This window comes from Mustela nigripes, unplaced genomic scaffold, assembly GCF_022355385.1.
Source record: "Mustela nigripes isolate SB6536 unplaced genomic scaffold, MUSNIG.SB6536 HiC_scaffold_30, whole genome shotgun sequence".
Classification (NCBI taxonomy): Eukaryota; Metazoa; Chordata; class Mammalia; order Carnivora; family Mustelidae; genus Mustela; species Mustela nigripes.
In genome coordinates, this window is record NW_026739445.1 from 43458 (window position 1) to 62612 (window position 19155).

Here is a 19155-nt window from a genome sequence, read left to right on the forward strand (position 1 = left end):
TCAGTTACAATATTGAGTTGTCCAGTACAAAACAAAAATTAACAAAGAAACAAGAAAGTGGCCCAACAAAAAGCAGACTCACTGATGACCCAGATGATGGAATTAGCAGACAAGTTCAATATAAATGGTTTGGTTTTTTTAAGATACAGGAAAAAAATAGATATAATCAAGAGGTGGAAAATTTCAGAAGATATCTAGAAAGTGGAAAAGAAAAATAAGAATCCTAAAATCCTAAAATTAAAAAATATATATATAATATATATAAATTATATATATAATCACATTCAATTGATTTAAATATATATGTATTACAAATATATATTTGTAATACATATATATTTAAATCAATTGAATGTGATTATATATATAATTTATATATATTATATATATATTTTTTAATTTTAGGATTTTAGGATTCTTATTTTTCTTTTCCACTTTCTAGATATCTTCTGAAATTTTCCACCTCTTGATTATATCTATTTTTTTCCTGTATCTTAAAAAAACCAAACCATTTATATTGAACTTGTCTGCTAATTCCATCATCTGGGTCATCAGTGAGTCTGCTTTTTGTTGGGCCACTTTCTTGTTTCTTTGTTAATTTTTGTTTTGTACTGGACAACTCAATATTGTAACTGATGCACCCAAGAGTTGTGTATTATGCTATGTTCCTCTGAAGACTGCTGAATTTTGTCCAAGGAAGCAGATTATTGGCAGAGCAACTGGATGTTGCATAGGCTTGGTTGTATACTTTGTTAGGTCTGGCCTTTCCCCCACTTTGTCCTTGGCCCTAGGAATAGCCCCAAGTCCTTAAGAAATGGTCTTTATTCCTACACATGGCCTTGGGTTTCAATATATAGGCATACTTGGTTTTATTGCACTCCAGTGTGGTTCACAGATACTATTTCTCACCTTGCATTGAGCAAGTCTGTTGATGCCATTTTCCAGTGGCATTTGCTCACTTCATGTCTGTCATGTTTTGGTAATTGTTACAGTATTACAAATGTTCTCATTTTTATTGTATTTGTTATGGTGATCTGTGATTTGTGATTACAACTCACTGAAAGCTCAGATAAGAGTTAGCATTTTTTATCATTGAAGTATTTTTAAGGGTACCTGAGTGTCTCAATTGGTTTGAGTGTCTGGCTCTCAATTTTGGCTCAGGTCATAGTGTCACGGTTGTGGGATTGAGCCCCACTGCTCTGTGAACAGCAGAGTCTGCTTGAGGTTCTCTCTCTCCCTCTGCTCCTGCAAACACTGCTCATGCTCTCTCTCTCTCTCTCAAAAAAACCCAAAAAACAAAAAACAAATTATATACATCGGACATAGTGTTTTTAGACACAATGCTATTCACACTTAACAGATTATAGTAAAGTGCATACATAACTTTCATATGTACTGGGAAACCAAATAATTAATTTGCCTTGTTTTATTGCAAGATTTGCTTTATTGCAGTGGTCTGGAATTGCGCCTGCATTATCTCCACTGGTATGCCTGTAAAGTCTCAAGTGTTTATCAAGCCCCTTCAAATGGAAGGTCTGTTCTTGGCCCTGGGAAATGGCTGAGATCTCTGCTTAATTCTGCCTTGTAGTTTTTTTCTCTGGACTTCTTGGACTCTCATTCTGTGCTCAGTCACATCAGGCAAGCATTTGAAGAAATTCAAATGCAGATTTGGGGGCTCCTCTAGGGCTCCCTCGTTATATTCTTCAATTTCCCGCCCCTCTGCTCATAAATAAGACTTTTCACCCCTCAGCCTAAGACAATAGTCACTGTGTGTGTGACTGCTACTTCTAGTAGGTTGTGTGCATGGGAATGCTCTTTGGGGAAAAGTTATACATATGTTACCTTACCCAGAAGGTTCTTTTATTTTTTAAAAGATTTTACTTACTTGTGTAAGAATTTACTTACTTGTGGGGAATTCTGTAGCAGTGGAAGACTTTTTAAGAAGATATTGATGCCAGCAAGATAAATATCTTCCTGGCCCCCCGGTACTTTATTGCAGTATTATTTACATATGATAAAATGCATATATCCTCCTAAATACATAGCTCAGTAAAACTTTAAATTATGTGCATGTTGCCATTATCTAAATCAGTTTAAACTAATTCCATCATTCCAGAAAGTTATCATGCCTCTTTTGAGTCTATATACTCACCCAGAGGTAAGCACCTTAGGTTTGTTTTGCCTATTTTTGAGCTTCATATAAATATGTTCTAGCATTCTTCCTTCAGTATTTTTAGTTATCCATATTGTTCTACCAGTAAATCATTTTTAAAAAATTGTAGACTAGTATTTCAATAACCATTACTTGATTATCCATTATGTTATTGACAGATAAATTTGAGTAGTTTCCAGGCTACGGGTTCTTTTAGATCTGCTCTCAATATTCTTGAATGCATCCTAATGTGGGCGATACGTCTTATCCCTAGAAGTGGAATCCCAGAGGAGACATGCATTTGTATAAAACTGGCAAGCAGCTTTCCATGGTGATTATACTAACTTAACACTTCTGCCCACTGCTGCCCTTGCTCGCCATTCAGGCAGGTATGCAATACAGTTTCCTGGTGGTTTCATTCTGCCTTCCCTGGTGGTTGATGTTGGAACACCCTTTTCTATGCTAATTGTGCATCTGAATAGTTTCTGTGAAGTGTGTATTCAAGTCACTTTTATACTGTGTTGCTTTTGCAGTGGCTTTTAAACTGTTTTCCTGCGTGTGAGTCCTTTGCAACTGTTTTGTCCTTGGTTGCAGCATTGCTTTTCACTTTAGTATCTGATGAGAAGAGCGTAATTTTCGTGAAATCCGTTTTTTTTTTTTTTTCCTTTTATGAAGTTTATGTCCTAAGATATCTTTTAGTATCCCAAGAGTCATGAAGATAGTCTGTTTTCTTCTCCATGATTTGCTTCGCCCTTCATATTTGGGTCCTGTGATCATGATGAACACCTTGTGCACTGTGTGAAAGCATCAATGTTCAGAGACTTTCCCTATGGAGTTACTTGTGTAGTTGTTGAAAAGCCAATGACCATATGTATTATGGGTCTGCTTCTGGACTCTGTTCTTAATGCACTGATCTGTTTGTCCTAACTCTAATATCACACTCTTAATTAGTAATTTTAAGCAATTCATGAAATCGAGTAGTGTTTTCTTCCAACCCCATTCCCCCATCCCCCTTCTTCAAGGTTATCTTGGCTGTCCTGGATCTGTTGGATTTCCATATATATCTGCAAATTTTTATAAGAAAGCCTCACGGGATTTTTATTTCATTGGAATCTGGCTTCGAGAAATCAATTTGTGGGAAACAGATCTTGACAGTATGCAGCCTTTCAATTCATGAATATATTTATTGCAGCGTTCTGTAGTTTCAGCAACGTTTTGTAGTTTTGTAGGGTAGAAGTCTTACATATTTCTTGTTAACATTCTAGGTATTTGACTTGTTTGATATGATTACAGATGGTAAGAATTTAAAATTTAATTTGTTGCTAGTATATAGACAATATGACTGAGTTTTGCCACATTTCCTGCAAAACTATTAGTTCTAGTAGATCAAGCAAATTCTTGTTAAACTTCAGGAAGTCAGAGAATGGGAAAAGTGTTATGTAATTGAGAACACATCTAATTTTCCAGAATAAAAAATGGTTGTCTTTGTATACCTCTGCTCACAGTTGCTGCCTCAGAAACACTACCTTCTGATTTACTTTCTTCTTTAAAAAACATGTAATTCTGGAGTTCAGTCTGCTTTTGGTGTATTTCTTGGAAGATGGGGAGAGCACCAGACCTACAGAACTTCTCTTTTCCAGCTAAATGTAGACTAGGGAAATCAGGACATGGCCTACATGCTGCTCTTCACTTTACTATTTTTTGAGACTGCCAATTAGAACAGAAAGACGTTAAAATGGATTGGGATTAGAATAAGGTGAATACATTTGAGAGATTCAGATTATCCTTGTCACATTTATGAATTCTTCAGTGATCCAATAATAATCCCCTTTTCATCTTTGGCTTTCTTTCTGATTCATTTTTTTTCTTCCCAGTTTGACTTATTAATAGTGGTTAGCATACAGCCTGACCTACAAATAGATATAATGACTAGGGATCCATTTTAACTTCAAATAAATCAATGTAAGGCACAACTATTGAGGAATATTTTATATTTTTCAAAGTATGTAGGAATTCTTTAATTAGAAAAATAAAGGCAATGGGAATATCATCAGGTTCTAAAAGTACCCATGAATTAAATCACTCACATCCCCCTCTTAAAAAACAAAACAGAACCTTAAATCACATTGCTATTAAGCTTTCTTACAGTAAGAAATAAGACCAAGCTATACTAGAGTATAAAAACCTGAAATTCTGAGCATGAAAATAATTTATTAGACATCTGGTTTATTCAAACATAGAGGCCTAATGAAGACAGAATTAACAGAGCTCATGGAGTGGGGCGGGCGGGGGGAGGGGGAACCAATCCAGCACCTACTTCACTGCAAATTTCCTGGGGACAAAATTTCTGCATTCTGTACTACAGTCTCACCCTAAAGCCTCCACATGTGCTTCATATTCTTGATACTGATTAACTTGAATAGGAGATGAGAAACTTTCCGTGCACTCAACTTCACAAGTAGTATTAGTGACAGAACTTTCAGAAACATAATTCTTAGGCACAACAAATAGCACTGCCTGCAGTGAGAGTCCTTGATAATCAAAGAAAAGAATGTCACTAAATATAACCTTACAAATAAGGAAATACACTTTTGCCAATGAACTGCTTTACATATCAGAAAAAAATGTCACAATGAGATCTTTTATGAAATTAACTCAACTTTTAATTGATTCTGAAGTTATTTTGTGGTATTAAAAATCAGAAAAAAATAAAATGAATTTAACCTAAACGGAAGAAATGCAGGACTAATGTGGAGCAGTAGCTGCAGTTCTTCGGTTAACTCATTAAAACAAGGTCAAACATTTTCAGTCAAATTTTATTAAAAAAAAAAAAAAAAAAGGGCAGCAGATCACCATTACAATTCAAGAACCTAATCTAAATATGCACTTGACAATAAAGCACATCTGAGTATGGAGTGAAAAAAGTTTTCCAAAAAAACATCCATTGTATCCTCTCTAAATATCCAAATAATCACTTCTGCAGGCCTTTTGTTGAGTGGAATCATAAAGAACTGAAGATTTATTGCTGTGAAAATAAATCTGTAGTACAGTAGTATGAATCTTGGGTATTAAGCATAATCAGCTGAATCAAGTTAAGAAGTTCAAGATCTAATAAGAAATTTGTATGTGAAAGTCTACAAGCCAGTTGACCCAAGAGCAACTGAGAGATCTAACGTGTTCAGTGAGACCAGACATTATGTTAAATCTTCATTCTTTGAAGGGAATTAAAAATTACAATTCCAACAGCCCATAAACCAAATAAAAAATTGAAGAAAGCAATTAAAACTATGTTCAAAGAGCCTTTTTTTTTTTCAGCTCAATTTCAGCACCCCAAGGAAAAAAAAAAGCATCCATGACTATCACAGATGAAAATGAATGTCATTGGAATCAGTTATTTTTCCCCACTGAGGTATAAAATCTATATAGAAATTTGATACTATACTATAACAAATTGTACTTCTCATAGTTCTGTTTTAATTTCCTTTAAACCCTGTTTAATATATTCTTCTTAAATCGTAAAAATGTTGTTTTCATGATTCTGAAACTGGTTCCAGTTCTTTTTCACTTATTTTTATATCAATATTTAATATACTGGTTACCAGTTCTAATCAGAAAAAAAATCTTGGAAATCTCTTCATTAAGATCACACGTTCAGCAGCAGTTACTGACGTGCAAGCAAACCGTACGAGGGGCAGCTCTGGAAAGCACATTGTGTTGATTGCATCATTGTCTGAATATTCTTTACCGTGATTCTTGATGACTCTTATGACTCTTTCAATCTTGTAAACATCAGTGTGCACAGTCTCGCTACTATGTAGTTTCACGTCCTTTGGACAAGAAGGCTGGTTCACAGCTAGTGAAAAGCGAGAGGAGTCTAAGTTTTAATGGCTGATAAACCTTACATCCCCGGAGGAGGAAAGCACTTTTCCTTTTTTGCTACTTAAGAATGTGGCAGAAATGTATGCTGAGGTAGCCCAGTCAATTCTTATTTTTTTTCTTTTTTCTTTTCTTTTCTTTCTTTTTTTTTTCTTTTTTTCTTTTTTTTGTAAATTTGGTCTCAGAATATTTCTGGAAGGGTGACATTTCGAAGAAGCCACTGCTGGGACCGGCTTCCATTGCAGTCTCTTATGCTGGGCACCTGGCTATCCTCTTCTGTGGCTTTATCCAGGCACTGATTACTGTTCACATGCTGCAGGGTTAATTTCTGAAAGTGACAGAAAAGAAATCTTAACATGAAAGTGAAAAATAAAATTCACACATCTCAACCATCATTTTTGGTAAGACTTAAACTGCTCTGCAGAAAAGCGTCTACATAAAGACCACCGTAAGAGCTATGTGGGAGGGAGAAAGGCACTGGGGTATAGGGGGTTATGCTGAACTTGAAGTAAGATAACCAAAATGCTAAGTCCCAATTCTGCACAAGCTCTAAAGCACTGGGAGAAATTTCACTTTTGTGCTTCAGCTTCCGGGGGGAAAAAAAAATCAGATTAGTGGTTCCTAATTTAGGATCCTCAACCTATTTTCAAAAAGCTATTTCAAAATCACTTCACTTCCCTGTGATAAGGCTGTTCAAATTAATTCTGTGATTCCAAACCTCAAGTTCTTAGCAACTCAGGTCCTTTAGAATACTCAAAATCTTAAGAGATTGTAAGACTGATGAAGCAGCCCTTAATAAATGGCTGAGAGATGCAGCTATATAATTTTCTATGTTCTTGTCTGTGCTACGGATCTGATGCTGTCATGTTGATTTTGAATATTTCAAAACGTCAGGACAGAGGAGGGTTAGGAGTGATTAGTGTAGGTCAGTTCATTTGTTACTCAAAGAAGCAGCGTAGGAATGTGAATTAAGCATTATCCTGTAAACATACAACTATAAGGAAATGTAAAAAATGTTTACTAACACAAATTTATTTGACTGATACTCATCCCTCTATTTTAATGTAATTCTTTTATCTGGAACATGTCCTTTTCATGGGGACTATTGTCACTGTACTCAGAAGAGGACCCAGTTGGCACTGACTAGTCTCCAGAGAGAAAAAGCTTGATGAAGGATAAACAGTTGACAGCTGTAACCTTTGAAGGAGAGGATAAGAGCTGTCATTTTAACTGCCTGAAGTCTACTTGTAACCTAGAAAAGATAATTTGCTGGCTCTTGCCCTTTATCTCTAGATATAATTGGATCAAAATCTGCAATTTTGACAATAAGGACAGTTACGATCATCAAAGCACGAGAACCTGGTGTCATGAACCAAATGTAATATAGAATATAAGTAAGATGAAGATAGTATGGGACTGTGCAAAGACCCTTGGGTCTAGAATTCCAGGCTTGAGATACTGTTACATCATTTTATCTGCTCTGTGACCAATAATCTTTAAATAATCTTTATGTAACAAAGGGTAAGTTCCATTCTGGGCTGCAGTGTCTCTACACCCATAAAACAAGGCCCTGGGTTTTATTCTAGGGTTCCTTTGGAAGCTAAGACATCATGGCTCCCTGGAACCCGGCTGGTTCCAGGGAGCATGTGGGACTCTTGATCTTGGGTTCTTGAGTTTGAGCCCCATGTTGGGTACAGAGATTACTTAAATAAATAAAACTTAAAATATGTCAGTAATTTATTTTTTTTATTTCTCTAGCTTGCTGTGTTTCTGACCGATGGAGGCAGGACAACACTGACAGGCTGTCCCAGAGCTCCCTGTGCAGCTGGCGGAGTGTGGGCAGCCGCAGCGCGATGTGACTCCTCCCTCTGCCCAACTCGGGCCTTATCCCTCTCCTATTTACAGGTGCTGATCCAAAGGCTGCTGCCTACTAAACACTGTGAACACTAAACTTTATCTGAGTCTGCTTCTGGTAGAACCCAGCCTGCAAACTAAAATTTTATCTCAGACAAGACTCTGTGCAAAGAGCTCCAGACGGTTTAAAATTTTACACTCATAACTGCTGCTTTCTAAATCCCCTAAACCCACTTTAAGCTCCTTAAATTTCTAACCACATATCTACTTCTGGAATACCAGGTGTGGTGGACTGCGTAGATCATACACAGGCTACAGGCAGCCATTCCCACTTCTGTCTCCCTCACACCAGCGACACCGGAACCCCAATGCCTGTTTAACCAGCCTCCCTTTCAGCTGGTGGAGGGGGTGTCAGGATGAGATAAAGTTCTGGCCCATAAGACAGCAGACTCTGCAGGGGAGGTCCAGGAGAAGCTCTGGCTTTCCTGATAAAGAACAAAACATGGGGTAGGGCGATGTCCCCTCTTCTCTTTCTCTTCCCTCGAGTTGGGATATGAGGGTAAGAGCTACAAGAGCCATCTGTGGCCACAAAAAAGGCTAGGAATATGCAGCAAAATTATCCCTCACACCACTGTGCCACTGAATCTCTACCCCAGAAGCCACTTACTTCCACTCATTAAGAAGAGTAAGCCTATATTTGTTCATGCTACTATAAACAGGTTTTGTGTTTCCTAACAGACTGTCATTTTTCACTGAATGGGAGATTTATTGATTTTTTTTCAAAGATTATTTTAGAGAGAACATGAGCTGGGAAGGAGGGGCAGAGGGATAGAATATCAAGCAGACTCCTGCTTAGCATGGAGCCAGCCTCAGGGCTCGGTCTCACAAGCCTGAGCTCACAACCTGGACACTTAGCAGGAAGGGCGCCAGGTGCTTCAGTCAGTTGAGTCACTGTGGGGTGCCCCTGGCACGAAGCATCTGAGGGCCGAGAGGCTGCACGGCCTGTAGTGCTGGAGCAGCTGTGCCCAGAGCGGCGGCAGCCCATGCCCATGACCAACCCCAGAACAGCCGGTTCAGGCCATTTCTAACAGTGCTATTAACTGAACTCTTATATTTAGAGTTACTTTTACCATAGTTTGACACCCGGGATTTATAAAGCACAGTCTCTGCCCTCTAGGAGTTAACAGTGGAGAGAAGACTGGAACAGAAACAAGTACAAAGCAGTTGAGCACGACAGGTCAGGGAGGATTGGAACTAAAAGAGAGGGAGCTGATTTCTAGCTGGGCTTCAGGGAAGCGATGTCAGAGCTGGACCCTCAAGATGGAGTAGGATTTGTCAGAAGCAGAGGTTAACTATATGATCTTCAGTGCAGGTACGAGGGTACAGGGCATGTTCTAGGAACAGTAGGGCTGATGACTGAAGCAGCCCAGGGTTTGCATATGACATGGTCATATGGCACAATCTCCATGGAAGGGGAAGAAAGCAGCAATGGAGTAATCCAAGCAGATGGAGAGAGAGAAAGCTAAGAGAAGACACTAAGCAGTAGTGCATCTAAAGCCAATGGATAAAAGTTAAAATCTCATCTGTTCCCCAACAGTAAATGCTAACAGAGAAGTTAGGGGAAAAGAGACAGAAATGGTCATGGCTTTGCATCCAGGATCTGTTTTGGTAGTGTCAGGCTGAGGCAGGAGCTAAGGCTGGAGAACCAGAGGCATGAATGTCAGCCACTCACTGTGATATAACACAGGATGGATTATAGAAAGTCAAGCAGGAGGAGAAGTCTTTCCTAACATGAGAGAGACAACTGCAGGTGCAGAGGAAAAAAAACCAGAGTAAGACCTACTGAAGATTCTGGAACTGGTTCCAGAACTATAAAGCAAAAGCACAAGTTGGGAGGTTAGCCAGGTACAAGGCACAGGAGAGAGACTCACTGGGCATGCTTTGATGGATTCTTCATGCACCTCCGTGTGAGTACAACATACAGTGTGTGGCAAGTGGGAGAGGTTCCAGAGGAAAGCAAAGATAAAAAGTTTTGTTATATGTCACAGAACAATCATGAGCCAGAGAATTTCATTATTTAAAGCTCACCTCATACTTAAGTGTTTAATTCAGTAATTTAAACAGGCTCCTCCTGGCTCCATTTCTCCCATGCAAGACAACAGAGCTTGAGGACAGACAGAAGAAAGAGTGGCTATAATGGCAACAAGGACCAGAACTGGAGGCAAGGCCAATCACCGGGGAGATTATAAAACCTGTCTCTTTTACTTGAGTTGTTTTTCCCATCTGTCCACTTTTTTTAAAATTTATTTTTTTAAGATTTTATTTATTTGACAGAGAGAGATCACAAGTAGGCAGAGAGGCAGGCAGAAGGAGAGGAAGAAGCAGGCTCCCCGCTGAGCAGAGAGCCCGATGCAGGGCTCAATCCCAGGACCCTGGGATCATGACCTGAGCCAAAGGCAGATGCTTAACCCACTGAGACACCCAGACGTGCCACCATCTGTCCATTTTTAGAGTGTAAGAACAATCTGATACATATTCAAACTCTAAGAATTAATTCTTTTCACTATAAAGAATTCCTTCTTTTAGCTACAAAACACACTTAATTTCACTCCTATATGCAACTGACTAACTTACCACTGGATCATATTCCCAAAGTTGGTTGCCTTTTAGGTGGTGGCATTTGAGCATTGTGACTGGGCCATTAAGTTTAGAGACATCCAAGCAAAGGTCATCTGTTCTAATTTCTTTGTTGGCAGTATAAGAGAAAACCTGAAAAAGATGCACACATATAAGCTTTAACACTGAAAGAAAGCAGCCAGTAATCTGGAAGAAAAAAAATATTTCAAGATTTTTTTGAACTTGAGTAATGTAGTATTAGGAGAATGACTCAGAAAAGCTACTGATAATTTTGCACAGAGGAAAGAAAAAATGACCTTGAGCTCTCTGTATACACTGAGTGTATTGTCAAGAGCTGTCATCTGTTTGACTAAAAAGGGCAAAGTAAATCTCATGCACAGCAATGTAAATACAGTTCTCACAAAGGAGCCTTTTACAAATGTTTCATTTAAAAATAATCATTAGATTAAAAGCTCCCTTCTTCTAAAAAGTCTTTATTATTGTCTCTTCATAGGTAGGAAAATATTTCCTGAATGATGTAATGAGATAAAAGGGGCATAAGATTAAAACAAATCCAAAAATTATTCCTTTTCAAGCTTTACTAAAATACTCACCTGGTTACCTCCCATACCATGACAATTAAAAATTCCAACTTTTTCATTCTCTTTTCTGGCCATGTTATCTAGACACTGATTTGTTTCCACATTTCGTATCTATGGGACAATAATGAAAACAGAGGAAGTGAGAGGTAAACTAGACAAACACATACACAGATATGTATGCACAGTAAGGTCTGAGCTTTCCACTACACACACACAGAGCGGACCGGACCAACAGCAGGATGCTCAGCGGCCTTGTTGCACAATCAATCCTTCGAGTTCCCTCACATTCCAAGTTCCATCTTGATGACTGTCTAGGAAAGAGAGGTAAGAGACGTCCTCTTGGGTAAGACATCTGGTAATCATCAGGATGTCTAATGAAACCGAGATTCTAAATTATCAGGGATCCTTAAACTAGAAGACTTGATGTAGGAAGAGGGGGATTTCCTCGTTAGAGTAGATACTCCTAAACATACAGTCCTGACGTTCCCCCTAACCGGGCAGGGGAATAACTACTGACGGGATGGTCTGGAACCCTGATACAGTACTTCCTGTGAAAACTGTTCTAGGATGCACCTAAATTATTTGAAAGTAATGAGGATTACAGAGGGCATACAGTAATTATAAGTTTGTTTTAAAGTGGATTTGGCAAGCAATGTGGTTACCTCAGCTCAAGGCCTGGGCAGGGAGAAATGTGTCGAATGACAAGGCAGACAACCTCCTGTGTTGGCTGTTTGTGTTAATGTCTCCAGTGCTGTCTGGTAGAACTTTCGTTGACGATGGAAGTGTTCTCTACTTGTGCCATCCAACATGGTAGCTACTAGCCTGTGTGGCTATTGAGTACTTTATTATATTTCTTCTTTTACTTCTTGCTATTGGGCACTAAATATTTGGCTTCTGTGACTGAGGAACTGACTTTCAAATTTTATTTAATTTTAGTTCATTTAAATACAGCCAGTGGTGGCAAGCAGCTACCACACGGGATGTGCACGACAGATGTGGACACAAAGGCTAAAGTTTTCCATGGTTTGAGAGGAACTCCTTGTCAGTGATGGGAAACAATGTGCACACACGCTAATGAAGCCAAGTTACCACATCCTTATCCCTCTGTGAAAGGCACATAAAAGTGCCCACTTCCTGTTCATACTTTCTGGAATTAGTAGAAATCTTAATGGATCTAAATTATTTCCAGGAGGAAAGTTAGCAGGCTAATGGTCCTTTTTATAGGATTTGTTTATGTCTGAGTAACACATCTTTCCTTACAGAGCCAGGCTTGCCAAGGAGCCAAACCAAAAAGGTCCCAAGCACCATGTACAACAGGTGAGGAAAACAGGAAATGGGAGCTTTCCACTTGGATCACAGCAACGTCTGAAATACAGTGGTCAGGGGGAAAGGGGTGCATTTCTGAGGCAGGTGGGCAGGAGTGAAAGTTTGGGGTATGGGGACCTGCAGATGTGGGTTTCTTTCCCTACTCTAGCATTACTAGCTACGAGACCGTGACCAGTTTGCACTCTAAGACGGTAACTCCCAGAACCATGATCTGAACAAAATCATCCAGCCAAGCGTTGACCTATGTGCCACCATACAGGGGGGTTTTGTGATCAAATGTGTCTAAAAATTACTGGGTTAAACATTTAAATAGGTTTTTTGCTGAAGGACTTCTCAAAGCAGTTTACTATACCGTGACTTTTGGTAGGGGTGGGGACGGGTGGTAGAGAAAGATATTAAGATATAACAAGCAGCATTTCCCAAACATTTCTGATCACAAAATCTACTTCCTCCTCCCCCATCCCCTGCCTTTCTAGTCGAGCAGCTTGGGGGACATTCGACCTCAGTATTCTTTAGAACACAGTAACTGGGAAAGCTGTAAGAACCTCAGTTTCTCATCTGTGTAACGGGTACCAATCTCTCCCAGATTTGCCGAGGGCGCTCAGTAAGGTAACACATGCAGAAGCCTAACAGAAACTCACACATAGAAGGCCCAGGATAAATGTCAGGTTTTCTTCCTTATCCACACATTCAGCAACTCATCTATCATTACATCTATCATTATAATATGGAAGTTGAAAATAACTGTGAACACACTCATTCCTGGGAACAGACAGGAACCAAGAGCCTAGGTTTCTTAGTTTTTGCTTATTCTCCTCCAGAAGGTGGAACAATACAGACAATTAAAGATTTTTGGAATCTCGTATAACGGAATCTGGATTCACTTTTTCCCTCTCGGCCATAAGAGAAATATTGGTTGGATATGAGAAAGAGTATGGGTGTTAATGGTTACGAGCACAAGCTCTCAAGCCATATTGTCTATGTTCAAATTCCACCTCTTCCATTTCGCAGCTGTGACCTGAGGATGTTGTTCAAACCATTTAGGTATGCCTCAGTTTCCTTACTGTCAAGTGGAGATAATAGCACCTATATCTCATAGTTTTGGTTTGAGGAAAACATAAAGCACTCAGACCGGCACCTACAGAGTTCATGCTCACTACATATCTTAGGGTTGTTAGATCTGCCGAGAGAAGCCATGGGTTAGTCCGTAAGACTGACTAAGCTGTCAAAAGGTCTGACTTACTTGGTTTCTTTGGTTGTTTATTTTATTTATCGCCTTGATTAACAGTTATTAGATATCACAAAGAAACACATCTACTCAGTTCCAGATTTTACAGCAGCTATGAGAGTCAGACTTAGTGAAGGTAGAGACTAAATTCCTACCTCTCATTCCCTTTTACTCTAAAATCCTAGGATTTCAGGATTCTCCAGACTAAATTCTCCAGTCTAAATTCCAGTTTTTAGCACAGTAAAGCTCATGTAGCTGGAGTTATGATCCCAGCATGAGATCCCCAGCTGCACTAGGGTGGGTGCTTAAGAAAGACCCCAACCCCAAAAGTTAGAGCAACTCTATAGGATGGCCTGATCTTAAGGGCAAACAAGCTTAGGACCATCTGCTTTGTTAAAAAGGCAGTGACAAGCAGGCCATGGATGATAAAATCTGTTTTTAAAAAGCCAGCTGTTAAGAGGCAGGTAAAGAACAAACTTGCCTTGGCAATCATCTACTGTGGGTTAGCTCTTTATAATACGCCTGTATTCTGGCCCAGCGAACAATGCCTAAGTATTATCCAAAATTGGGTCAATTCAAGAGGAAAAAACAACTCCTTCTCTATTCTAAAGGCAAGGTATACTCACAACTATATGGTCAACTAATCTTTAATAAAACAGGAAAGAATATCCAATGGAAAAAACAGTCTCTTCAAAAATGGTGTTGGGAAAACTGCACAGCAACAATGCAGAAGAATGAAAATGGACCACTTTCTTATACCACACACGAAAATAAATTCAAAACAGATGCTTTTATCCATTTCTAAACGTGAGGCAGGAAACCATCAAAATCCTAGAGGATAACACAGGCAGAAACCTCTCTCACTTTAGCTGTAGTAACTTCTTACTAGACATGTCACCAGAGAGAAGGCAAACAAAAGCAAAAAAATACTGTGACTTCATCAAGATAAAAAACTTCTGCACAGCGAAGGAAGCAATCAACACAACTAAAAAGGTAGCCAATGGGATGAAAGAAGTTATCTGCAAATAACATATCTGATAAAGAGTCAGTATCCAAAAATCTATAAAGAACTTATCAAATTCAACGTCCAAAAAACCCAAATAATCCAGTTAAGAAATGAGCAGAAGACCTTAGAGGCTGGGGGGGGTGGGGAGAAATGGACAGAAGACAGGAATAGACACTTTTCCAAAGAAGACATCCAGATGGCTAACAGACACATGAAAAGATACCCAACGTCACTCATCATCAGGGAAAATCAGAACCACAATGAGATACGACCAGAATGGCTAAAATTAACAACACAAAAAACAGGTGTTGGAGAGGATGTAGAGAAAGGGGAACACTCTTACACTGCTGATGGGAATGCAAACTGGTGCAGCCAGTATGGAGAACAGTATGAAGGTTCCTCAAAAAGTTAAAAATACAACTGTCCTATGATTCAGCAATTACACTACCAGATATTTGCCTAAAGGATACAAAAATAGATTCAAAGGGATACATGCACCCCCATGTTTAAAACAGCATTATCAATAGCCAGACTATGGAGAGAGCTCAAATAGCAAATGTCCACTGACTAATGAATGAATAAAGATTGTGTGTGCGTGTGTGCATGCGCACATGCGTGCACTGGAATATTAGCCATCAAAAAGAACGAAATCTTGCCATTTGCAACAACGTGAATAGACCTAGAGTGTATTATGCTCTATGAAATAAGTCAGAGAAAGACAAATACCACAGGATCTCACTCATGTGGAATTTAAGAAACAAAACAGATGAACATATGGGAAAGGGGGAAAAAGGAGAGGGAAACAAACCACAAGAGACTCTTAATGATAAAGAACAAACTGAAGGTTGATGGAGGGAGGTGGGCAGGGAGACGGGCGAGATGGGTGATGGGTATTGAAAGCACTTCTTGTGATGGGCACTGGGTATTGGATGTAAATAACGAATCACCGAATTCTACTCCAGAAACCAATATTGCACTGTAGGTTACTTAAGTAAAATATAAATTTTTAAAAAGGCAAATTACAGGAGCAACTGCTATAAATCTTCCCATGGTACAGCCCCCATATACATTCCATGGTACACTGAAAATTTTGATGGCCAATATTCACCCTCCCACAAACAACCCCCCTTGACCGGAATGTGGCTACAACAAAGGGAACAGTCTCATTAATGAAGCAAGAAACCGCATACTCATCTGCTTGAGGATGAATTTCTTAAATGACAACAAAGTTCAGAGGCGCTCGAGTCAAGCCTGAAGTAGCCTCAGTAACAACTAAGGGCGAACAGTAACCTGTACTCACCCTGGCATGGACTGAATAGTTTCACTCTGACTCACCACTATTAGTCCCTGGGCTCCCCTCTGTGATGTATTTGCTCTCTGACACCCTACTCTACATCTCTTCCTCGTTCCCTACCTGCCCCCCCCAATCAATACCCTCTCTTCACTTTCAACTGACAATCTTCTGTTCAATAAGGAAACAAAAGAATCAGAAGAGCTCATACTTCCACCACAACTACCTGCTTCTACCCTCAATTCAAATGACCCTAACATTTGTCCCCACTCCCTCCACCTTCCTTTCTATTTCAATGGATGCCCTGCCTTCTCATCCTGTCCCCCACCATGATCATCTACTAAACATGACTCCTACAATCAATGGCTCTTTTTTAGCAAACAACCCCCCCTTTCCTCCATATTCCTCTTTAGCTACCAACCATTTCTCTGCTCTTCTTTAAACAAAATTTCTTACAAGACTTGCCACAATCGTGATCTCCACTTCTTCGAAGCCACTAGGGATTTTGTCCCTACCAATCACCATGGGAACCCTATGGACACAGTGAGATGGTGCCTAATGACAGCTTCTCCTTTGCCAGTCCAATGGCCAGTTCTCTGCAATAGTCTTTCTCAACAGCCAACCACTTCCTCTTTCCTGAAACACATCTTTCACTTAGTCTCTGGGATACCACTCTCTTGGTTCTATTTCAGTGGTCACTCTTCTCTAAATCTTTTTGCCTAATTCCCTCTCATTTCCTAAGTTCTACATTGTGGAGTTTGGTATGGCTGGATCCTCGTTCCTCCCCCCTCTTCTCCATCTACGTTTGGTCTTCCCCAGGCGATCTCATGCAGTTTTGTTTCATATACTGATAGTCCCTAACTTCAGATCTCCAGCCCCAGTCTCTCACTCAGACTGAAGATTTGTAAATGCAATGACCTACCCTGTATCTTTACGTGGATCCAATTTAACATGTCCCAAACTGCCCAACTGAATGTCTCTGTGCCTCCTCCACAAGCCTTCCTATCTTGATAATGCCAACTTTCCTTCCTAGTATCTCAGGTGAAAATCTTAACACAGTCCTTCACTACTCTTTCCCTTCACCAAGACTCCAGCTCTACTCTTGTCCCCTCATAGTTTTGCTCAATAAAGCAATCTGTTCCTTTCCCAGTGAAGGTTTGCTTGGCTCTCTCTGCCTTCCCATCCTCAGAATAAAACATAATGTACTTACTGTGGCCTACCAGCTCTATGTTATCTCACCTTCGGTATGTTTCGACCTCATCTTCTACTACCCTCCCCACCCTGGTTCATCCCATTTCAGACAAGGCCTCTGCTGTTTCTGGAACGCGCTAAGTACACTCTTATCTTAGGGCCTTTGTACTTGTTTTTCCCTGGGCCTGAAATGCTCTTTCCCCAGGAATTCATATGACTTCCTTATTCACTTCTGTAAATTTCTGCTCAAAACCAAAACTATGAGGGGCCTTGTCCCAACAAAAACAGCAGCAATACTCAAGCCCGCCAGCCATTCTCATTCTCCTTTGCCCTTAGTACCGCCTGCTATACTGTGTACTTTAAATAGCCAGCTTCCTCCATAGACTACAAGGCTTGCAAGAGCAGAGACTTTATTCCCTGCTGTATCCCTTGTATGTAAGATAGTATCTACAGTAGATACTCAAATATTTGTTGAATGCACGGGAAGACTGAAGAAGTGGCAGCCTCTTATGGAATGGCGGGGTTACTTTCCCTGAGTGTCAGAAAGGTTCAGCCCTGGGATGAGGCCTGCTGTGGCCCTCTCCACACATATCATTTGCTGATATGACTTACATTATATATGGCCTTCCAACTTTGCTTGTCAGTTCTTCAAAATTTATCTTTACTTCTTTCATTTCAGGTTAATTAACACCAGGACCTTATCTTTAGGAATGTATGCTTTCAACTAAATGGGTCAGTTTGTTAAAATAAGAAGTCTGCAGAAGACACTAAAATATTGAAATAAGAGTCCAACCCTGTAAAGTTAGGAGCAGAACATTCTTATTTTAATAAACTGCAACACGTCAAAAAATCAACAAGATTTCAAATTAGGAGGTAGACGGTGTTAACTGACAAGAACTTTCTCACACTTGAGGTTATGTAATTTTAGTATGAAGTGATTCCCTTGTTGGATGTTTAACATCCACTGCTTTTGATGAATGAGAACATAAATAACCACATAGAATATATATATTTTACCTCTCCCAAAGAGAAATAGTGACGTGGAATCTGGGAATCAGGATAAATATTCTCTAGGTACCAGGAGAAAGGTTTGCATTGTAGTTTGTGTCTTAAACCAAGTCTTGATGATATATCTCCATAATCTACCTTTGTAACACCTGTGGAAAGAAATAACGGATTCTGAATTATTCATATTCTATTAAGTAACAAATTTATATTTAAACATTGCATTTAACAAGCCAGGCAAATGGGAAAAGGGGTACCATTTTGGTGATGTGACCATAGAAGTGATATACCATAAATCCACCGTCCAAAATAAAAAACAAGGAAATATATTTACATGTGTTTTATTTTTTTCAAAGAAAAATTAATTTTTAAAAAAGATTTTGTCAGGGAGCGACAGAGAGAAAATACATGCATACAAGCAGAGGGAGCAGCAGGGTCTTTGCCAAGCAGGAAGCCCAATGCAGGACTTGATCCCAGGACCGTGGGATCATGACCTGAGCTGAAGGTGGGTGCTCAACTGGCAGCTATCCAGATGTCCCGAAAAATTAAATTTCTGTGAGAATTAAATACAATGCTTGTATTACACACAAATGTAACTTTTCCTAGGCTCAGAAGACTTTCACTTATGTGAAGGCAAAAATAAGAATCAAGATCTCTTTTGCCCAAATATTAAGCAGAGCAACTGTTTTCGGGAAGGTTTCTCTTGCACAACTCACTGGTGTGTGAACTGTGACTTGATGGTACTGTGGTAATGAAAAAACGAGGCTGGAATGCTAACAATGTCAGGAAGACTTAGGGCTGTGGAACCACTGTTCCCACAACACCCTGAATGGCAGAGAAGTTCCTGGACAGAAGTCCCATGAGGCATGCTACTGTGCTCTGCACTGGCCCTGAGAGACTCAAATTCTCATACAAATGTTCCACATTACAATTAGGTTAAAAATAAAAGAGAACACTTGTAACACCTGGGCTCACAGTAACATCTGCAATACAGGCCCGGACAGCTTC

General features: G+C 39.5%; 1 protein-coding gene across 1 annotated transcript in view; it reads right to left on the reverse strand.

Annotated features, from left to right (window-relative positions):
- Positions 1 to 4343: 4343 nt before the first annotated feature.
- Positions 4344 to 19155, reverse strand: part of LOC132008070 (polypeptide N-acetylgalactosaminyltransferase 1-like) — a 33412-nt gene continuing 18600 nt past the window's right edge. The window contains exons 8-11 of the mRNA XM_059386461.1: positions 18160 to 18299; positions 11113 to 11211; positions 10517 to 10651; positions 4344 to 6356 (exon numbers count right to left, since the gene is read on the reverse strand). Coding sequence (XP_059242444.1) covers positions 6210 to 6356; positions 10517 to 10651; positions 11113 to 11211; positions 18160 to 18299 — 521 coding nt within the window. The 3' untranslated portion in view covers positions 4344 to 6209. The remainder of the gene's footprint in view (positions 6357 to 10516; positions 10652 to 11112; positions 11212 to 18159; positions 18300 to 19155) is intronic.